The sequence below is a fragment of the Saccopteryx bilineata genome, chromosome 3 (genome assembly GCF_036850765.1).
Source record: "Saccopteryx bilineata isolate mSacBil1 chromosome 3, mSacBil1_pri_phased_curated, whole genome shotgun sequence".
Classification (NCBI taxonomy): domain Eukaryota; kingdom Metazoa; phylum Chordata; class Mammalia; order Chiroptera; family Emballonuridae; genus Saccopteryx; species Saccopteryx bilineata.
Genome location: NC_089492.1, coordinates 97,012,455 through 97,036,615, shown reverse-complemented (window position 1 = coordinate 97,036,615; position 24,161 = coordinate 97,012,455). Strand labels below are relative to the sequence as shown.

General features: G+C 40.4%; 1 protein-coding gene across 12 annotated transcripts in view; it reads left to right on the top strand.

The window, feature by feature from the left end:
• The window catches only part of SLC8A1 (solute carrier family 8 member A1), a 373,856-nt gene that overhangs the window by 336,745 nt on the left and 12,950 nt on the right, over window positions 1–24,161 (top strand). For all 12 annotated transcript variants that reach the window (XM_066266987.1, XM_066266985.1, XM_066266986.1 and 9 more), the window contains one exon: window positions 3,136–3,411. In XM_066266987.1, the coding sequence (XP_066123084.1) occupies window positions 3,136–3,411 (276 nt within the window). The remainder of the gene's footprint in view (window positions 1–3,135; window positions 3,412–24,161) is intronic.

The window sequence follows — 24,161 nt, the reverse complement described above, 5'->3', positions numbered from 1 at the left end:
TCTTTGATGTAGATAGACAGTGGGGGAAGAAGGAGGTAGAGGAAGAATTAACATGGTTCCCTTCTTCTTCGCTCCCCTCCCCAATAAACCCTGACAACGGCAGCTCTCATAGTGAGTTCTACTTGAAGCTAATATTTAGGGTAAAAGAAAAATGGGAAGAAAAGTGAAAGAAGGAAAAAAGGAAGAAATGGGTAAAAAACACAGAAAGGAGTGTGTAATAGACACACTGAATGTATCTTCCTTCATATCAACGTTGCAGCATAGGAGGCCTCTGAGGGGGTGCTGGAATAGTTTTCCAAGGCTGTCATAACAAAATACCACATATGAGGAGCTTAGACAATAGAAATGTACTTTTTTTCACAATTCTAGAAAGCTAGAGGTCAAAGATCAAAGTACTGGCAGGTTTGGTTTCTCCTGAGGCTTCTCTCCTTCAGTTGGGAGAAGGAAGGACCACCTTCTCTCTGTGTCCTCACATGGTCTTTCCACTGTGAGCTCATGTCCCTTCTGTCTTTCTGTGGGTCCCAACTTTCTTTTCTTATAAAGATACTGGATTGGATCAGGGATCACCCTAATAGCCTGATTTTAACTTAAATATCTCTTTAAAAACCCTGTCTTCAAATACAGAAACATTCTGAAGTACTGGGGCTTAGGGCCATGAATTTAGTGATACCATAACTCAACCCAACACTTGTGCTTTTATTTAAAAGCATCTTCTCTTAGGAAAGGGTGATAATGGAAATATGTAAGAACCATACAGCATGCGTACTGTAGGAAACGATTGTTAAAAGATAAATTGAAACTCATTAAATTTTTCAAGAGTTATTTTGAGGAAACATGGATTCAGATTGCACAGAGACAAACTAAAAGTGGTTCGGAGTGCTCTGCCAACAAGAGGTAGGAGAAAGACTTTTATAGAGCAGATACGGAAGCAAAGCAAGGAAAGAATCCAGTTGGCTGTAGCTTAAACAGTTGCCTTACTTGGGAAAGCCTGAGCAGTTGTTTGTGATTGATTGTTCTTATATTTCATTTTCTCAGATACAGGTATATTGATAGGAATCAACTCTGGCTCAGGTTTTGGTTTGCTTGCCTAGGTTACCAAGGCATTGGAGCCATCTCTGCCTCATGGCCTTCTTGTTGAATTACTGAGCGCCATGGTCAACAATGCTTGTTCGCTCTAGTGAGTCACACCCTTTTCAATCAGCTGACCTGAGTCAAGTTCCCGACCTATCTAGTCTCCCCAGGTCATCCCATTCATCTGCTGGGGGCCTCCTCACAACAGTTTATTGGAAACCTTCTCCTGTCTCAGGATGAGGCTGCTTCCTCCACAGATCCTCCAAGTTTGTTTGCATAATAATCCTGACCTTGAACTAACTCATTGAAGAGTGAACTATTGCCTCTTCTCTCCTCCTGTAAAATGATATGTGACAAATCCAGACATTCATCCTTTTATATTGTGTGAGGGCACAATTTGCTTGTAGGTCCTACTTTAAGAGGGTTTTTCCAATCGAGAGCTGCACCAGATGGCCTCACCACGAAGTGTCTCACGGGGAGCACATACGTTGGCTCTGTGTTGGCAATCTTGGCTCAAGCAGTAAGCTGGGAGGTTTGACAATCTCACCTGCTGCCCACTGCATTAGGTGAATGAGGGAAAGTAGACCCAGGTGGCAAGGTTGGGAGCTGTGGATGGTGAACAATGTCCTCAAGCAGTTCTTCTTTCCTAAATGGCTACAAAACACACAACTGTATATTTGCCACCACTTTCAAAAGAGCTGACATTCAATATCCCAATTTTAAAATATATGAATGGGAATTATGTCATATTATAAATGAAGTCTCCATTTTAGAACACTATTAGTGATTTCCTGGTTCCTTTAGATAGTAAGCTTCATGCATTTCTTTTTGCATTGATAGTATAACCTAATTGGCAAAATTATGATAGCGTATATATTATGTAATTAAGTAGTTATATAAAGTCAGTAGAAATTAATGCATATATTCATTCACTTAGCAAACATTTAGCCAGCTTATTGCACACATTGAAAATGGGACCAAACATTAAGAACACAAAAATGAACAAATTCCTGCCATTGAAGGGCTCCTGGTTACCTGGAGAAGAGAGGAAAAGTGAACAGGCATAATCTAGAAACTGAGTCTCATAAGTCTCATGCATGACAATCACCTAGAGGGCTGGTTCCAACAGATTGCTGGACCATCTCCTATCCCCCCCCCACCACCACCCTAGTGTCTGAATCAGTGGGGCCAGAAATTTGCATTTCCAACAATTTCTCTGGTGAAGCTGCTCTCACTGAGGGAACTACAGTTTGAGGGCACTGATTTAGTGTTCCACGTGTTGGGGGGGTCTATGGGAGCTCAGAGAAGGAGTTCCCAGCACTGATTAGAGGGTGAGGGGGTTCAGAGAAGGTTCCATAAAGGAAGTGAGTTTTAAAGGACAAGCGGGGAAGGAGAAGGAGGGGGGCATTGAAACATGCCAAGTACATTTAGTTCTAAAGGACAGAAGGAGAAAGTACATATGGTTTGGAAAAGAATTTAAATAATTCCATTTGGCTCGGATGAAATTTGAGGTTGAAGTAGCTGCAGGAGATAATGCTGGAGAAATATGCAGGGCCCGGAGCCATGGTGGAGGGCGCTGTGTGAGCACCGGCCTGTGGGTGATTACAGAACCATGACTATCCAGGGCTGAAGTTGGAAAACAAAAATGTGTTCCAAGAAAGGAATCCTAGTGGAAGAATAGTGTCAGAGTGATCGTGCTTCAGAGGGGCTTCTGAGCCTCGCCCAGGACTTTCCAGACTCTTGGAAGAAATCCTTGTCATTTCGCTCAAGTGATAAATCTCACTGGAGGGGACAGGAGAGTAGAAAGGGTGAGTTGATTACATATAACCAGAACTGGGTGGAGGAGGGTGGTGGTAAGTTTTTGCCATTGACCTGTAACATGGAGCGTAAAACAATAATTGTTTCATTATGACTGACTCTTGGAAAACCCTAAGGTTCATCGACCTCTAATGGCCTCCTGGTCTCTCAGAGGGCAGGTGAGAGGCCTAAGAAGAAGGGATTGAGAGAGAAGAGACCCAGATCACACATGTTGTGATACAATGTGCTTCTTTCCTTTCTCTGTAGGGGAAGATGATGATGACGACGAATGTGGGGAGGAGAAGCTGCCCTCCTGTTTCGATTATGTGATGCACTTTCTGACTGTGTTCTGGAAGGTCCTCTTTGCCTTCGTGCCCCCTACGGAATACTGGAATGGCTGGGCGTGTTTCATCGTCTCCATCCTCATGATTGGCGTACTGACAGCTTTCATCGGTGACCTGGCTTCCCACTTTGGCTGCACCATTGGCCTGAAAGACTCTGTGACTGCAGTCGTGTTCGTTGCTCTGGGAACATCAGTGCCAGGTAAGAGAATACGTTCATGTATGAGTCTCCCAAGCGTAAGTCCATTTGCCTATGACCTTATCCTGGATAGCAATTTCAAGGACTGCGATAAGAAACCAGGCTTTGGAAAGACAGGAGACCACAGATATAAATAATGTCACTGCCAGATCATTGTCGTGACATTTTTCAAGGGTAGAAAACTGGTCAGTATCACCGTGATGACAGGAAGGCATTTGCAGAAGGACTGCATGAAGAGAGCAGATTGATTGATGGCTAGGTTGGTAGACGAGCTTCCCAATACAATTAACACTTTCAAAAGGACAAAACAAAATTACAGAATCATCTTCAAGAACAAACTTTCTGTTCTTTATAATGATAGTAAATAAAATTTGGGTGATTTTCATGAAACTCTGTATTCATTGAGTAACTGAGATAATGGGTGTAAATAAAAAGAGGCAGACATTGATCAGGACAGGGAAGATGTAATCTGAGAAAGTGCACATTGCATAGGCGTCCCTTCATGCATTTCTTTTTTTTTTTTTTTTTTTTTATTCAGTGAGAGGAAGGGAGGCAGACACAGACTCCCACATGCTCCCCAAACAGTATCCACCTGGTAAGCCCACTAGGGGGCGATACTCTGCCCATCTGGGGCATTGCTCCATTGCTCAGCAACCAAGCTCTTCTTAGCACCTGAGGCAGATGCCATGGAGCCATCCTCACCACCAGGGCCAACTCGCTCCAATTGAGCCATGGCTGCAGGAGGGGAAGAGAGAGAAAGAAGCAAGAGGGGGAAGAGTAGAGAAGCAAATAGGTGCTTTTCCTGTATGCCCTGACCAGAAATTGAACCTGGGACATCCATACACTGGGCCAATGCCCTACCACTTAGCCAACTGGCCAGGGCCCCTTCACGTATTCCTATAAGCTGAATTTTTTCCTCCACCCTACAACTGTAGTTCATTATGATTGCTCAGACTTCTGAGTAAGAATCATTCTCCCAAACATGACATTAACAGCAGTAATTTTAAGATTTTGATGGGCATCAGAATTACCTGGAAGCTTCTGTAAAAAATGCAATGCCTGAGATCCTCACCAAGCTATGGAATCATAAGGTTTAGAGCAGGGGTCCCCAAACTTTTTACACAGGGGGCCAGTTCACTGTCCCTCAGACTGTTGGAGGGCCGGACTATAAAAAAAACTATGAACAAATTCCTATGCACACTGCACATATCTTATTTTAAAGTAAAAAAAAAAAACGGGAACAAATACAATATTTAAAATAAAGAACAAGTAAATTTAAATCAACAAAATGACCCATATTTCAATGGGAACTATGCTCCTCTCACTGACCACCAATGAAAGAGGTGCCCCTTCCAGAAGTGCGGCGGGGGCCAGATAAATGGCCTCAGGGGGCTGCATGTCGTCCTCAGGCCGTAGTTTGGGGACCCCTGGTTTAGAGGAAGGGCCCAGAAATGTGTGCTTTGACTCACAGTGGTCTGTGCATATCAGAACTTATCATAGTTGAAATTCTCGGCCTATTTCCCAGCACTAGTTCACATCTGGACAAATGTACAGCTTTAACTTTGATTAACCGCCCCCCCTTCTCTACCAAGATAGTAGATGAAGAACAAGCATTATGGTTCTTGAACTGGGGGAAGGGCAGCACGTGAGGGGAAATACAGCCCTGCTGATGGTACCATTTAGCATTCCACACTTACCACATAATCACAGCCTAAATGCCAATGCTGTGATTTCTACTATCACTTACTATAGTCAGTAACATTGGCCTTTGGTTTTGAGTTAGAAAGCAAGAGCGTTCAAATCATATATATCTCTTCACTGGGATCCTCTGGTTGTTTTCTTCTCAGATACTTATCATCTCAGTGACTGAACATAAGTTACTTAACTTCCCCGAGCCTCACTTCCTATATTTGTAGGGGTGACCATACTTAACTTGCAGAATTGTGGTAAGGACTGGAGAAAACACCTGTAAATTAATACATCTAATAAAGCATCTAGGCCATAGAAGGCACTTAATAAAGCAGGAGCTTTTGTGATTATTTATGTTGAATAGCTCAGGATGATCTGATTGGTGTATATCTGGACACTTTATTCTTGAATAATTGGGGATGAAGTGTACAGGTTATACTGATTGGCCATAGCACATGGTACTACCCAATTTACCGACCATTTGGCACTCCTGATCAAGGTGCCTGGTGTGGTCTTGGTGTCCACCTGAGTTGATGGAGAAGCCAGGTGACTTGGAGTGTACCCTTATCCTCCCTTAGTGAACAGGGCTGTGCGAAGTCTTCAGCTGGGGGCTCCTCCTCTGCACCAAACGGCCCCCTCCAGCCTCAGCTCTGTCCCAGCATTGCCACATTTGCTCTTTATTTTGATTTTTTTCCAAAAATGACCAGAAATTTACCAAGTAGGAGGAAAAATGTAGAATATTCCTATTTTAAGTTGCTTTGTATAGAGAACATATATACAACTAAAAGAACTAAACACAGTGGTTACCCATTGCTGTGTCTATGGTTATCATAGGAAAATGTTTTGGGGCCTACTTTGCCTGAAGCATCACTCACTATTTGAAATGGTGCCCACATTAGCACACTCTGTTGATTGTCGATTTAACCCTTGAGGAGTATATGCTCACATTAGGGTAATGAAGGCAAAATTAGGTCTCTCATCAGTTATTCAAAGTCAGCAGTTGGTCCTAGCAAATGCATCTCTTGCTTTCAAAATGATTTAAAAATGCTTTTCCTACATCTAGTCCTTGTTCCAAAAAATGTGTGTATTTTTTAAAATTTTTCAGCTCTTCAACTCAACACCTCAAAACTGGCTCCTTTTTCTAATACCAGTCTTCCAAAACAGCTCTCTACATCTTTCGCATTCAAGCTTTTGAATAGTGTGCAGTCATACAATTAAAAATATTTGTCTGTAACATACAATGTGGTTTCCAGTAAACCGCAGTGTTTGGAGGAGTCGTTTGTTCTGCCACTTAAAATCAGCTCAGTTCCCAGGGAGAGGTGAGAAAGCCTATTGGGGAGAATACACGAATCATTTGTTGTCAGAATGGTTTCCCTACATTGCCATAAATTTTTTCCATTGGGATACAGAGTTCTGTGCTCTGTTGTTGGAAGAATTCCTGTAATTTTTTGCCGTATTAACTGTGCAGCATGCTTCCCAAACAATACATTCATAGGTAATCGCAAATAATCAAATCTATTTAACAGACTTTTCAAATAAACAGCTGTGTGAATTGAACAAGGTGCTAAATGAACATAATATTTCTGACTTTATTCCTCAATGCTGATGATTCCACGCAGTGCTTTATTTTATCTCCCAAACTTAAAAAGAATAATAATGCTGTTGTTCCCAGAGGACAAAGCCCAGTTGCTACAGGCTGAAGAAGAAGGAGGAAAACTCATCCTCTTCACTTACAGCTGCCCATTAATTGGCGTTGACCCTGGGGCCCAGCTTTTTGTCTAAGCTGATGTCTTGACACTTTTCCTCAAGTACAAGAGCTCCTGGCTAGTGTCTGATACACTGCTGCCCCTTCTTAGGTGAGACACTTAGATTCTGAGCTTGTGATGGCCTGAAGGGGTTGGAAACTTTCCCTGCCCGAAGGCAGGATTAAATATCATTTGAAGTATTTTTTACAATATTGCTCAACATCCATGGGAGAAAGAGCTTATGACTCTGTAGGTGCAACAGAGTTTCTTCCTCATACCAAGTAGTAGCAAATGCTTGTTATAACCCCCTGTCGGAGCAGGATTCCTGAGGGTCTCTACTTCCCTTCAACCTCAGGTGTGCTAGGACAGCTAAAAGCCCCACGCAGGTTAGTAGAGCAGGGACCTGCTTTTCCTGAATCACCTTTTCTTAAGCGGCCTGTCCGGCGAAGAGTCCTGAACAGTCTCTTTCCACCTCTGTGCATCTCTTGTATTCATAGCCTCTTGAAAGTGTGACAGCCATACGACTAAAAATGTTTTTTTTAGCCTGACCTGTGGTGGCGCAGTGGATAAAACGTTGACCTGGAACACTGAGGTCGCCGGTTCAAAACCCTGGGCTTGCCTGGTCAAGGCACATATGGGAGTTGATGCTTCCTGCTCCTCCCTCCCCCTTCTCTCTCTCTCTCACTCACTCTCTCTCCTCTCTAAAAATTAATATAAAAAAAAAGAAAAAAAAAATTTAAAAAAAAAATAAATAAAAATGTTTTTTTTATAACATAAAATGAGCCAGAGCTTGTTCTCCAGCCCTCTTCGCTTCTCTGTCCATGCTCAGTCGCTGGGCCGTCACACCAGTCTCCACGGCTTCAATGCCATCGGTATGCCAACGATTACCAAATGTATATCACCAGCCCCGACTTTCCGCTGAGCTGTAGATTCATGTCTCAACTCCCTTCCCTGTATCAATGCCAGATGTGCAATTTGCAGCTCAAAATCACCACATCCAAAATAGAACTGTCAATTTCCGCTGCCTGAGCACCTCAGCCTTCGACCAAACCATTTCTTCCCAGATCGTGTCCTTCTCAGGAAAACAGTACCATCATCCATCCACTCAGATGTCCTGGTTCCTGTTCCTCATCCCCACCATCAGTCCATTTATAACTCCTGCACATCTGTCCTCTAAAATATCTCGATCAAACCCCTTTAGCTCTCTCTGTCTACCACCACTCTCCTGGTCTGGATACTGTGTAGTTCTCTCTCACTTGGGCCCATGCCGTGGCCTTTTATCAGTCTTTGTGCTTCTGTGACAGACTGTTTAAGATATGCATCAGGCCACGTTTCAAGGGCTTCCTATTATTTTGCTCAGGGTAAACTTTAAAAGCATCGCTATGGCTTACAAACATCCATGTGAGTGGGCCCCGCCTATCTGTCCATTGTGTTTTCTTCCTCACCCTCTGCTCTTCAGCTCCACTGGCCTTTTCACTCTTCTCCACGCTCCAAGGTCATTCCTTTCTCCCAGTTGCACTGGCTTTATAAAATGCTCTTTTCTTTATTTATACAAGATGGGCTCTTTGTCTCAATTATATCTCATCTTAAATGTCACTTCTTCAAAGAGACCTTTCCTAAGCATGCAATGTGAGTGGTCAACCAGTTCTTCTGTATTTTATCACCCCATTTTCTGTATGTATTACTTTCTGGATTTTTTTTGTTTTATTTATTTTAGAATAGAGTATATAAATTTATTCAAATAAATATTATTGTCTAATTCTCCACAGTGAAATGTACACTTCATGGGAGAAGAAACCTTGCCACTTTTTTTCTCCTCTCTATTATATCCCTGGCTGCTAGAATGGTGCCTAGCTAACACATAAGTAATGCAATTGTGTGTGTGTGTGTCTGTGTCTGTGTGTTGTGTACATAAAATGAATGTACAAATAAGTCATTTACACATTAGTATAAGGTAATTCAGTCACATTGCTTTTTTCCTAACACCTTCTAGAGATAGCTAAGACTTAAAGTTATGACTGAGGGTGATGTACAGGAGACAATTCTATAGTGTGGCTTATTTTTGAAGAATAGAATATATCTGAGTAGGGTATTGTAATAAGGGTAGAGGTAACAAGAGTACTAAGAAGCTGAGACAGAAACATTTTTCCTCTTGCATAATTTTAGCTGTGGTAATAACTTTGATGAGAAGTAAGCTTTCTTTTCTTTCTTTCTTTCTTTTTTTTTTTGCCATTATTCTTTTCTCTACAGTAATCCCTGACTCAAAGACCCAGAACTCAGTACTGATACTTTATAAAATTTAAGCATACTCAGTGGAGTTCTAAATAGACATTCTGCAATAGCATGATGTGGGTTCATAACTATGTTACATCATGTTGCTTCTGTGGAATAATTGTTTCAAAATTCAAGAGAGAAAAATATAAGAAGAAACATTTTACCAGCTTTTTTTAATACTAAGGACCACCTTTAATGAAATATGCTTTTAGCTTACAATTATTTACTTGAGTGAAAGCTGGGTATATTAAGTCAAGATATTCCAGCTTCTACACCAGATTCCAAATATGGATTTTACTTTTATTTTTTGATCCTACTGGATTAAAAAAAGTAAGAATTCTTCCTTAATTACACAGAAAATTCTGAGATGCTAGTGAGTTGGGATACTTTACCTAAGTCCTGCCTTAGTCTTTCTCCATGCATTTTGATTGAGCATGTGCTGAATGAAGGTAGCCGGCAGCTCCCCTGTCTTCCCTTGACCAAGGTCTGCTCCTGGGGTCAGCACAGTTTAAACACTGAGTGTTCTAACTGTCTCTTAGCCTCTGGCATTGTCAGCTTTGCTATTGGTTTGGAGTGTTTTGAATATCTTTTGGATTGTGTCAAGTAGGAATTATTTCATGCTAGAGATGTTAAGGCATAAATAGAAAGGAAATAGATTATTTTTAGAGGGTTTCCCCCTCCCCATTTTGTAAATAGAACCTTTTTAAAAAATAAAACTTTGTCTTAGAGAAAATGTATGTCATTTTTAAATTACATCTTTCCGAACCTTCTAAATACCATAGGAAGAATTTTCAAAACAACTAGTTAAACTAACTGTTACTTTGTTCTCTTGGTGTTTATGAATATTCACCAAGACAGCCCAGTGATAAGAGCTTTAGAACTGATTTCAGGAAAGTGGACTTCTAACCATTATTCACGGTGTGGCTGGAAACAATTGACTGACTCTCTGAGCCTTGGCTTCCTGGCCTGTCAAACAGGCATAATGATACATGGTAATTTAAATAGAGTCAATCAGAGGATTAGTAATATGGATCTCAGAGCATTTTGTCAACTGACAATTGGTATAAAATGCAGGAAATAATTATCATTATTTACACTGAGATCAATTCTCAAAATGTCAACAGGAATAGAAACCCTGAGAAAACGAGAATGAATGGGAAAAGTTGTATAAGCAGAAAAAGAAAATTTTAAAATTTATCATATCGTTCCAATGTATGCTAGGCACAAGCACTATATATATATATATTCTGAAGTTATTTAGAGTAAAGCGATATGGAGCTATTTTGCCTTCTCCCGACATTTATTTTTTTGTCCTTTAGAATCTTCTTTCAAAAATGAGATTTTCTATTTGTCACTGTGCTAGAAGACATTATTTTTGTGACAAAAAAATTAGCTACTGGTGATTTAGAAATTTTATCTCCTAATTTCCTGACTTCTAATTATCCTGAAACTAAGATATTCTAGAATATATTTAAATAACAAGTTCATTAGAATTTATTACGGTGTGCTGCTTTATTCCTCAGTGGATCCTAAAGTAACTCGAATGGTTGTGCAGGTTGTATACTGCAGTCTGAAGAGGTAACCATAATCTAAGTGACATCCCTGGAGATATATGGAATGCCACACCCATGCATGGACATAGTGGTGGTCCTGTGCAGAAGCCACTTTGTAGCATATGTGAGATTGAGCACCATATCCCCATTACATGAGGAAATTAGGGCTCAGAGAGAATATATGATTTGCCCGTATTTAGTTCAAGTTTACATTGATAGTAAGTTCTGAAATGCACATCATCTCTCTTTCTCATAATCTAGTACTTAACTACCCCATCATTCTACCTCAGATTTATTTTTAAGATAAGCATTGGAATATAGTCTTTCCCATAAACCTCAAAAAATTTTAAATTACTCCTTTCTCTCTTTGCTTCTATTTTAGCATTTTCCTCTTTTAAAGCATGCAACAAATGAGTTCATATTTAAGCTCCTTGAGGCCAGACACTATCATTATTCCCTTTGACATGGAAAATAGCTATAAAGTTCCTACCTCAAAAGAATTTCAAAAATGAACCGACTTATTTCTGTAGCCATAAAGGGTTAACATCTCCCACCTGTAAAAATTTAAACACTAAGACAACTAGAAACTCTTTAAACATGTTCAACTGTGACCTAGCTGGCAAGAAAAAAAAATGCTAAGATAACCCTCATCAGCACAGCCATGTGCAGTGGAAGTGACCGCTACAGGAGATTTGGTCGTTCTGGGCCTACACAAAGTTGCCTGTGATACATGGCTAGCCAGGCACTGGGGTCAGTGGGCCGAGGAAGGGTGCATGGTGACATTCTCCCAGCTGTCGTGTTCTACAGATATTTATGGGAAATTTTGGAAATATGTCCCAGTCTTTTAGGTCTTAAAGCTAAAGGAGTAGGAGTCTGGGAGTCATCACTGCATATTACTGTTCAGTGCGCCCACTCAGTCTGCCCCTTCTTTAACCACAGAGATGAGTTAGGAGAGAGAACACAGCAGTGCCCCACCCACAACAAACACTCTTCTTGGGGGACAGAGGACCCAGCCATTGTGAATTCCCACGGTCATCTGATCTACCTTAAAACAACAGGGAATCACCCAGCCCCTTTGCTAGATGTATGACACCCTCAGGGGCAATTGCTTAACTCTGTTTAGCCTTAGTTTCTTAACTTGAATTATGGGGACATGAAAATCTATATTACAGAGTTGTAGTGAGGACTACAAGAGACCGCCTTTATAAAGTCCCCAGTGCAGGGCACATAGGTGACACTAAAAAAAAAAAATGGTAACTTTCTTTTCCCTTCCATTTAACATGCTGATATGTTAGTTAAGGTTGGGCCTTCTGGGGTATTTCGCTCAGGTATTTTGCAGCAATTGAACAAATAGAAAATCAAGAAAATTCTCAGACTATCTTCATTATTGTCCCATGTTATTAAAAAAGAGAACATCCCCAAATGTGTCCCTGTTTCTTGCAATTTCACTGACTCTCCATGAGCTTTATCCTCTGATGCTGGAGTTTTAGCTCGGAAAACACAGGTTGAAAAGAAAGTGCCATAGCTACAGTGTACATGCATTTTTAATCGGATGAGTTCACATCAACTTAAATGGAAATGAAAACAGAACAACTTAACTCCAAGCCAAGATTTCCCAATGGCTGTGGTCTCAGGTCCCCCAGGAGATGGTGAAGGGCACATATATTTTGTTTCTGGACACTCCAGTAAGCACTCAGTTTCTTTGTCACTAGGGGAAGTCAGGACTGCTGAAAATGGGTCCCCAATCTGTAGTCAGGCCAAGAGGCAAAGTCGCGTAGGGACACGACCAGGGGAGCATCACAGCAGCCGTAATCACCCAGATGGCTTTCCAAGGGACTCTGTCTTAACCTCACGCCAGTGAGGAACTGTCTGGAGGAAAAACACTCTAATATACTTTCCCATGACAATGTGACATGACATCATTAGAGTTGAAAGAGGCCCACATAAGCAAAAATTTACAAGGACAGAGCAAAACAGAAAAGCTAGACACAAGATTTCACAAGATTTGCTCTGTAAGCGGCACAAGAACTGCCTGTTGTCCTAAAGTAAGAAACACTGGGGAATAGACTGCATGTAGCAAGCCAAGAGCATTTCGTCAAGACCTGGGAAAGATCTGTTCTGAAGTTATTGGCATCCTTTATTCTTTCTGCTCAATAGCAGAGTTTTAAATGTATTCAGTACATTTAAGTTCTTTTTCATTTAATTTACTTTCTCAAAGGGCCACACTGCATGGGCACCTGGCATTGAGTAAAACCCTGTAGGGGCGCCGGGATAACAGAAATGGCGTCAATCTGCCAGGAGGTGCTCGGGGACAGGAGGACTCGGCATGTGTTACAAAGCTCTGCAGAGCCATGGTGTCAGTGCCTCGATCCTTCGCAAGCTGCCTTCACTCAGTCCCACAAAAGTCACAGTGTAAGAGAAGGAGAGCTAAAAATATTTCATTCTAGTGTCTACCTGAGCCGTCTGACATACTCTGGCCAGAGCAAAGACACTTGGCAGACACATCATGTGTTCAGGGGTGTGTGTGTGTGGTATGTGTGTGTGTGTGTGTGTGTGTGTGGTCTGAAGAGTTGGTGTTATGAATGTGTGATGAGAATGCCTGTCCATTTCCTGTTCTTTTTAGTCTCATGTGCATTCCAAAGGGAGCAAGCATCAAGTGTAGCAAATGCAACAGGCCTTTTTGCTCTACGGCGATTAACAAGGGGGCGGGTTTCTAACAAGTGACTTATACATGCTAAGAAGATGTCTTTCATTGTTACCTTTGCACATTTGTAAAGAAGGTTAGAACAATGAAAATTTTCAAGGACTTATTTTGGTTTTGCTTTTTTTCTTTCAAATTCAGGCCTCAGCTTGTGCTTTTAATGTTAGTGAGGTATGATTTACTTACTATAGAATTCACACTTTTGAAGAATACAATTCAGTGATTTTTTTTTTTTTTAGTAAATTGACTATGCTGTGTCCCCATGACCCTACTGCAGTGTTGGGACACTTCCACATCCCCTTAAGATTGCCGTGGCCACTTACAGGAAGTCCCGCCTCCACCTCCAGCTCCAGGTCCTATTAATGGGCTTTCTGACTCAACTGATTTGTCTTATCTTAATTTTTCACAAAGATCAATTTTAATATACAAATGTCATAGACTCTGTACAACATAGTAATTGTACGTACTCTACTGATACATAATGTTAAAAATTTACCATGAGTTGAGTTTAAAATCTTTTATTTTATTCATCACAGAAACTAGACATTCGCAAACTATCAGTGTACGTAAAATGTTTCATATTCATCACTTTGTACGTATAAGGATTTTTATACCTTTAAAACAACCCCACTACCCTCCCCTCAATAGTAACCATGGTTCATATAATAGGAATTGCTGGGAAAATATCATACAACGGTACTTAGAATTAGCCCTGTGAATCCTGGGGTGACACCCCATGTTTAATGATATATAAATGCTAAATGTCCTTGGCCAATTCAGTCAATTATGATTTGGATCATAACACAGCACTAAGGAGGCAACTGTCATTAAGTTCAGCTTCTTATTCTCATACGTGACCCCAGCATGTCACCCTGGATCAATACAAATCCATGGAAGCCATTAGGAAGAGAGTAGAGACCAAGGCCTATTGAACAGAGGCTGTGTGCATGATCTCCCTGCACAAAGAATGACACAGTCTTCTTATAACACATTCTAAATTCAAAAGAAAAAAATGTGGGCTATAAAAAAACCTAACTTGCCATGTCATGGGCACCTCATGAGCAATAAAATGAATGGTATTTTTAGAAGACAAGACAAATAAAATGCTAAGTCAATTTCAAAGGCAAATCTGACATGTGACTATAAAAGAATTGTGATATCTGTTGGGAATAATGAGTAGTGTAGGTATGAAATCACAGTGCTTGGCATTTATGCACGATGCCAGCTGGGATGGCATCATTGTTCCTCAGAACACAGACATCACATCCTGCCTTTTCCCAGAAATGAAACAGGACCTATAGATTACTTGTTTACATTCTGCTTTATTCCAAAAAGGATTTAAGTTTATAAAATGCCTTAGCAATATTCTACCACCTTTCCTGGCACACAATCAAGACATGCTAGGTCTACTGGTGACCATATTTGATAACCTTTGTTTAGCTCAGAACATGTAAATCCTGTGTTTTATGCACAAGGAGAAAATAGCTTATTTTGGCTCTATTATTTACAATCAGGATATTACACGTTGTGTTTGTTTTCAGCCTCTGTTCCCCATACCCCTGCATGCCCTCTGGAGCCCAGGGGGCTTTTGAGCATGGTCCTCTGTAAACTGCAAGCTATTATTAGGTTATTGCTGTAAAAAATCATGGCTTGAGACAACAAGCAAGACTTGCTGTGGTTCTGAACTAAAATGACCCCCACTGGGTTCTGCAAATGGGCCCAGCAGAGAATTGTACCTTTTCATTGCTGAGTTACAGAAGCGAAACAAATAACTGTAAATATACAAAGGGTCATGCAAATGTCCTTCTCTGAAGGATTTTCTGCATGGCGATGCTTCAGAAATAAGGCTGAAATACAGCAAACTGAAATCCCTAAACTCACCCCTTGTCACACTAGAGGACATCCGCTCCACCCGACCACTCACAGGGAGTCAGCACTCGGTGTGAGGCCGCAGCGGGGTGGTTCCGAGTACTGCCCGCCTGTTTCTCTGCACTGCTGGAGTTTCACTTTGCAGAAGAAAAGAAGCAAACCTGACATCCATGACTTCTGCTGTGTCACGTATTCTTGTTCTGAGAGTAAGGATTAAGTCTTGTCTTGTACAACTTCTATGCCTGAATATAGTCTGCAGTGGAATGTTAGTGTCAAGTACTGTTCAGAAGAGAAAAACACTGTGTTCTGACACACAATGCCAACCTCTAACTAAGAAGCCCCGACCGAGGCCCAGAGGCAGTGTGGTGATCTTGATCGTCAAATAGCAAATGATCTTTCTTCTACACTCGTCACGAGGCACTAAAAAGGTGACTAATACCATGTTCTGAAAATTAAAACAAAGGAAGCAGCATGGTGTGGTGGCAAGGCTTAGGCATTAGTTTTCATTTAATCACTCTACAAACATTTCATGAGCACCTACTTGGTACTAGATCTTGTTTTACATGGTGGATGGAGGTGGAGGGATAAACAAGACATGTATTATGTTTAACTCTGTGAAGTTCATGCTCCAGAGGAAGGAGACACGTTCTTAAAAATATGAAAGAATTTCAGATAGCAATGAGAATGAACACTCTTGAATGAACTAGAATTATGGAATCATGCCGTAGAGTGTGCATGCGTAGTGGATATTTTAATAGGGTGGTGTGACTGTTTGTACCACTAATCTTTGGCAAATTATGTAACCTGTCAGACCCCTGTCTCTCCCAATGCAAATTGACCCAGGCAGTTCTAGTCTTAGAAACTACGAAAAAGTGTTAGTTTTTCTGGCTCCCATTTCTAACAATAATGACTTTGAATTACAGCAGGTCCTTGAATAATATCCTTTCAATCAAAGCCGTTTCATTATCATGTTGATGAGATAGATGCCCATGCCAAACTCCCCAGAACCAATCAATGATGTTAAGTGAGAACTTAATGTATTTGGTGTTTTCCTCCTCTGGCAGCTGGGATGCTTATCCAGCAACCCGTTCTTGCCAGCTAGGACCCAAGTGCCCTGGGTTTCCCTCCCTGACACCTGTTCTCCCAATCTAAATATTCTCAGTTAGTTATGACTTTGGAATATTCAACAAATGATCCGCATGAAAGCATCAGTGACTAATGACGATTTCATAAGGGCAGAGCATTTGCATTTAATACAAAAAATGTTTCAACAATAACCACATTTGCACAGCTTCATTGTTTAAATAGCACTTTTGCGTTATCTATCTCTTCGGTATCCACAAGTAGTCCCGGGAGTTAGGCAACCCAAATGTGTGGTGAGTCTCAGAGCACAGGAGAATATCCGGCAAGAACAGGATCTGATGAAGGATCCTGGAAAGGAGCCTGCAGGGGAAGGATCTGGGCATCAGGAATCAGTGTGGATTATAATCCCACCCCAGCGAAATTCCATCTGACCCCTAGGGAGCTTCAGTTTCCTCCCCTGAAAAAAAAAATGGGGCTGATGGTACTGTTCATCTCAAATGTCAGGAAGTGCAAATAGTATAATATCTATGGCAGTGTTCTGAAAACTACAAGATAACGTAAAAAAGAATTTTTTTCAAAAGGCTTTTCTTAAGTATCTACTAAGAGCTGTGATAGGTTCCTGGGAGAGAAAGACAAAGGCAAAAGTTGACATTAGAACTCAGCATATTCTTGGCTATATGGATAGAGGCCTCCACCTTATTTTCTGGTCTTTGCATTACAAATTACAACTCTAGTAAGAGCCCAAGTACAAATGAGGAAAGACTTGGATATTACTTCCCCTCCCAGACATCTCAAGGACACAAATCTTATAACTAGCTTGTAAAAAGTATTTGTCAGTTGAAGTGAATATTTGAGGGTTGACGTCAATAAAACATATTGTTAGTAAATAAAATGTTATGGTGCTGTGATATAAAATACAAAAAAAGAGGACTGGCTCTGCTTTACAGCCACTACTGCTGGATAGGAATGGGGGGAAGCAGACTTAGACACACATCTTCCCTCACAGCCAGTCCTGGGCAAACTTGTTTTTATAATTTTATTTAGAAAGTTAAACTTAATGGGGTGACATTGATCAATAAGAGTACATAGGTTTCAGGTAAACATCTCTATAGCATTTGAACTGTTGATTATGTTGTGTACCCATCACCCAAAATCAAATTATTTTCTGTCACTTTACTCCCCTCCCCCACCCCATCACCCCTCTCCCTCAACCTCCCCCACCCCGTAACCAATTCACTTTTATCTATGTTTATGAGTCTCAGTTTTATATTCCACCTAGATGTGAAATCATATAGTTCTTAGCTCTTTCTGATTTGCTTATTTCACTCAGTATAATGTTCTCAAGGTTCATCCATGTTGTAAATGACACTATGTCATCATTTCTTATGGCTGAGTAGTATTCAGTTGTATATATGTACCACATGTTCTTTACTCAGTCTTCTATTGAGGGGACTTTGGTTGTTTCCATGTCCTGGCCACTGTAAATAATGCTGCTATGAACATGGGGGTGCATGTGACTTCGCATACCAGTGTTTTTGAGGGTTTTTTGGGTTGATACCCAGTAGAGGAATTGCTGGGTCATATGGTACTTCTGTTCTTAATTTTTTGAGGAACCACCATACCTTCTTCCATAGTGGGTATACCAGTTTACATTCCCACCATCAGTGAATGAGGGTTTCTTTTTCTCCACAGCCTTTTTAACACTTGTTATTACCTGTTTTGTTGATAATAGCTAATCTAATAGTTGTGAGGTGATATCTCATTGTAGTTTTGATTTGCATTTTTTGAATAGCTAGTAAAGAGCATTTTTCATATCTCTGTTGACCATTTCTATGTCTTCTTCGGAGAAGTGTCTTTTCAGGTATTCTCCCTATTTTTGAATTGGATTGCTTGCATGTTTGGTGCTGAGCTTTGTGAGTTCTTTATATATTTTGAATATTAACCCCTTATTAGAACTGTTGCTTATAAATATCATCTCCCCTTTAGTTGGCCGCCTTTTTGTTTTGTTGTCAGATTCTTTTGCTGTGCAGAAGCTTTTTAGTTTAATATAGTCCCATTCATTTATCTTTGCCTTTACTTCCCTTGCCTGTGGGGTCAAACTCATAAAATGTTCTCTGTGACCAAGATCCATGAGTTTTGTACCTATGTTTTCTTCTATGTAATTTATTGTTTTCAATCTTATATTTAGGTCTTTGATCCATTTTGAATTAATTTCTAGGCAAATTTTAAAATCAGCAAAGTGTGTGGTTTGGAGTTCTTGTTCCACTTCATGGCCTGTCCCAGGCACTTGCCTGACCCTGGACTCTGGGCCAGTCCCTGATGTCCAGGAAACGTCTTCTCTTCCAACCTTCTCCCCCATCTTCTCTGTGTGTGCTGTAGTATGTGTGGTACCTCCCACCAAGGGTCCAACGACCACAGACACGATGACTGAAAAGGCCAGAAGAGGCTAAAAATGAACCCCCCCATCTCTTCTCAGAGACCATCACTTACATAAGGCTACTTTTAAATGTATGTTTAGAAGAAGACTTTTTTTTTTTTCATTTTTCCGAAGCTGGAAATGGGGAGGCAGACAGACTCCTGCATGCGCCCAACAGGGATCCACCCAGCATGCCCACCAGGGGGTGATGCTCTGCCCCTCTGGGGCATCGCTCTGTTGCATCCAGAGCCATTCTAGCACCTGAGGCAGAGGCCACAGAGCCATCCTCAGCACCTGGTCCATCTTTGCTCCAATGGAGCCTCCGCTGCGGGAGGGGAAGAGAGAGACACAGAGGAAGGAGAGGGGGAGGGGTGGAGAAGCAGATGGGTGCTTCTCCTGTGTGCCCTGGCTGGGAATCGAACCCGGGACTCCTGCATGCCAAGCCAATGCTCTACCGCTGAGCCAACTGGCCAGGGCCTAGAAGAAGACTTTTAATAACATAAGTCATAAATACATCCTCTTTTTAAATAAGAGAATGATGTTCTCTTTGTAAATAAAATTCTCTTTGCAATAAGCAAAGAGTAAAGAAGAAATAATGCAAGCCCACCATCCATTTACACTTTTCTAACTTTTAAATGTTAAAATCCAGGAAAATGTAATACTTTGCACAAAAATGCATTTACAAAGACATATAAAAATATTTATCCACTTTTTAATGGACTCAGACTAGGCATAATTACATCAACTGCTAGTTCCCTTAGCCGTGTCTCATGAATATTTGCTTTGTTGCTCAATGTCCCTTACATCATGGTTTTACCAGCTGTGCAATGTTATATGAAGTTGAAATTTCTTTGACCAAAAATGATGGAGAATTTGTTTCTAATTTTTCTCATAAAGAGTTTTTAACATAAAAACTCTGCCCTTACCATTGCCATACATAAACTTTCACACTGGTACAGTTACCTCTAAATCTTTAGAAGTAGAATTGCTGGACCACAGATTTTATGGATTTTAAGGTGTTTTGATAGACACCTATCTTTTTTTTTGCACTGTATGATTAATCCATAGGCATAAGCAACTGGAGACATTTTATACCAAGGCAAGTCAAGGAGGAAGCAGAAATGGGAGAATTATTTTAACTTTCCAGAACCCCTCCCCCAAGTTTAACCTGTTTCCAGTGTCACCTGCTGCCTCCAGTGCTGGGTTGAAGTTGTATGCAGTGATATGATATTTTCTGCTTGAGTTGCCGCTGTTTTCCAACTTTTAATAATGTTCATGTTTTCCCAAACTTATAATGCACAGAGTACTCGCCCCCAAAAGAGGATTCCGTGTGGAATAACTAACTAGATAAATGTTCACAGGTCAAAGTCACATATTAGGTGTCTTCAGTGTATTGTCTGGTACCTAGACTTTGCATCACACTGTTAGAGTCCTTCATAGCTCATTAAGGTCACCTGGAGGTGTGAGTGGGAGAGTTCTGTTTTAATTTTTCTCCAGGCTTTTCTAAAAAATCTTTCTCAGCTACCTCTAGCTCTGTTCTCTCTTGGGATGCTGATGGCTTTTACCATTCTAATGTAGGACTTGAAAAAAGAGGGAAGAGGATTTAAGAAGATTCAGATAAGTTATGATAGTCCATAAACAGAACAAGGCAAAAAAAAAAGAAAAGAAGCAGGTTTCAAATATAAGGAGGGAAGGGAAGGGAAGGGAAGGGAAGGGAAGGGAAGGGAAGGGAAGGGAAGGGAAGGGGAAAGGGATAATTATTAGGAAGGAAGGAGATGGGAGCTGGAGGACACAGTCCAGGGCAGTCCTGGACTGTTTTGGAGGCAAGAAGTGAATTTCAGTTATAACTAATAACAAACCACCTTGCTTAGGAAAATGACGTTGAATTCAGCAATTTATGCCCATGCCCATGCTTCCTTTCTTCCTTTTCAAAATTAGCAAAATGTTGACTAAATCTTACCATTGTTTTTATTCTCCTAGACTTGCATTATTAAACTTAAAGGTTTATTATAAAATAAAATTATAGCCTAAATTTAAAACTATAAAAAAACTTGATGTTATTTGCAAAGTAGGTTCATTCAAGCCTGTTTTTACATACTATGAGGACAGTGTAAATGTCATGCCAGGCGCAGTAGCCAGGAACTAAGGAATCAAAAAATGTTATGAGTCAGTGATCTCAAATATTGTTCTAAAAGAATGAGAGGTCTTCCATGAAAATAGCCCCTTCTCAATGTCTCTGACCCATGCAGATGTAATACTGTGTTCGACAGAAACAGCAGCCTCACTGCTTTAGCAATTTATTCCTTTTCTTTCAAATGATCATGCTTTAACATTGTATAGTTACAAGCAGAGTTGAATAGGATGAAGTTCCTGTATATTCTCTTTGAACTGTTTGTCCATTTTCAAATTTAAGACATGTTCAGACGCCCCTTATGTCCTTGTCAACACCCCTTATGCACATGATCTTGTACATGAGGTCATGGTCAACACTCCACAGACTTGTGGTTAATGTCACCGTGCTTTGGTCTGAATCCCAGTTTCACCTCTTACTGGTCATATAATTTTGGGAAAACTTATACAGTAATCCCCCTTATTTTGTTTTGTTCTCCAGGGTTTCAGTTACCCATGGTCAATCACAGTCCAAAGTATTAAAAGGTATATTCCAAAATAAACCAATTTTTAAGTTTTAAATTGCATGCCATTCTAAGTAGCATGGTATAATCTCATACCTTCCCACTCCTTTTCACCCAGGATAGGAATCATCCCTTTGTTCAGTGGGTGGGGGGCATGGACAGCGTGGATACACTAGTCTCTCAGTAGCCATCTTGGTCACCAGATTGACTGTTATAGTGTCATAGTGCTGGTGTTCAAGTCACCCTATTTTACTTAATAACAGTCCCCGAAACTATTCACATTACTTTCATCACAGTGTATTGTTATAATTGTTCTATTTTATTATTAGTTATTGTTGTAATCTTCTACTGTGCCTAACTTACAAATTAAACTTTATCATAGGTATAGCTGTATAGGAAAAATATAGTATATACAAGGTTTGGTACTATTTGCAATTTCTGGCATTCACTGAGGGTCTTGGAAGTATCTTCTGCAGAAAAGGGAAAACTATTGTATGCTGGGATTCAGTTTTCTCATCTATAAAGTGGGGATAATAGTACCTACCTCATACAGTTATTTTGTGGATTAAATGGGAATCTGTACATAGCAAGCGTCATCAATATTAACTATTGTTCTTGTCCTGATCACCACCCTCATTTCTGGACATCAAGGACAAACACATTCTCTCTCATAATCCTGTAAAAAGATCTATTCACCCTAAATCACATAGCTGAAGGAAACTATAATGAAAGATTTTCATCTCATTAACATTTCCTTTGTTGTCAGAACAAAAAGTTCTGAAATATAAGTAATAGTTGTTCACCTACTTATTTTCCTCAGATACCGTGCTGAGGAAAGTAATGCCTTTTGTATTACTTCTCTAAGCCTTAGATATCTCATCTATAAAATATGGAAAATAAATGTCCCATTTGTATGGCTAAGAGGGGTTAGTTATCCTGAGGTCACACAGCCAGTACATGGAAAATGGGACTAGTTCTGTTCCCTAGCTTGGTCTCCTTCCTACGATAACTGGATACATTATGCAGGCCACTGTAATTAGGAATGGCATTCTTCAGTAACAACAGTGTTTACTCACAGGGTAACATAGACTCAGGTGACCAAATTAGCCATTTACAGTGGCCTCAGCTTACTAAATATCTCTATGCCAAGCAGAACCATTAATTTAGATATTTGGGCTGACTGGGAATGTTCAGAGGCCACATGGTCATCCTCCAGTTGCCTGTTCACCAGGCTGACCAGAGTCAGGAGACTTCGCTCAAGTCAACCATTCGACCTTATAGAGTGGACTGGATCAGGTACACATTGGAACTTCTACCATTAGAATTGGCAGAAGTCTTTTTTTTTTTTTGGAGGATTGGGTACTTAAACAAGCATGGTACTCAAAGTGAAAGGACCAAAGCTGTCAAAAGCATACATAGCAAGATCTGCTCCAGAACCATGTGCGTCCAGGGCTTGGGAGACAAGCAGGAAAGTACACGGCTTCCTCATGCCACACCCAGCTGGTGGATTTAGGGCTCTTTTCAGATCCAGGTTGGGAGGGGGAATCAGTGACCGAGCAATGGAATAGAGTAAGTGCAGTTTCAGATAAACATTTTGAACCTTTGAAAGAACTCCAAGTTTTTGTTGACATCAAAGAATTAGAACCAGGGATTTTAGAAAATTTTAGCAAATCCTGTGAAGTTGGGGGTTTGATCAAGCAAGGGAAAACTTGGATGCTCTCTTGAGCATCTATGAACATTGTACTGAAAACTAATCCCATTCTGGGTGTGTTGAGGAGTATTTCTCTCTCTCTCTCACTCTCTCTCTCATCTACTAAATTAGTTTGGAAGGCAGATCAAATAGCACTGTTGGTTTGTACTCATTCTCTTCCTTGTATTTCCTGAGGGAAAAAATCTCTATTACTTTCTCTTTTAATTAGAACTAATCTTTGAATTTAAAATATATACTAGGATTTTAGATTCATAATAGGAAAATTAATTCCCAGCGGAAACCCTGCAAAGTGCATTCAAGTTACATCAAAATAAAAAATAATTCGTTTTGATAATAGGAATGGTTGTTTTTTGTTGATCTGTGTGTCAGAACTTTTCCATACAGGCAGGTGCTTGTCCTCGTACAGATAATGACACAGGGCTGTGAGTGGTAAGTAAGTGGGTCTCAGTCTCCTTGGGGAACTTTAAAAAGTGCCAGTGCCCAGGCCCATGGCATAGCAATGTGAAGCCAAAACTTGGGGTGAGGCTAGCAAGTTAGTATTTTTCAAAAGTTGCCCATGTGATTTTACTTTGCAGCTGAAGACAAAAATTAGTAGAAGCAGGTGCTCTGACCTGCCGAGAGGAGTCCTTGGGTGCTTTTTACTGATGTCTGTTTTCTACTTTTCTAAAAATAACTCATGTCACTGTCTCAAGTACTTTTTCACTCTCTTCAGGGACTTTTACGAGCAGAAATTTTAAGTGTTTTTTTTTCTTTTTCAGTTTTTACAACCCCTCTCCTAACCGGTCATTAATCGATCAAACATCCATAATTCCCTGAGCTCAAACTGCACTTGGAAGCCAAACAAGGGCTCTTTTTCATAAACCAGTGAAGTGAGTGTAAGCATGGGAGTGAAAGAATGTGGTTTTTATACTTATGTGAGTAAATAATTATCCCAACTAAAGACAGAATCTTGTTAAAGACCTCACAGACAGCAGAGAAATTAGAATTCAGATGGAAATATTATGTATTTATGTACTAACAGAGCAAGACAAGCAAGGCATAGGGGAGAAGAAGGTCTGGAGAGAGGAATACTCACATTG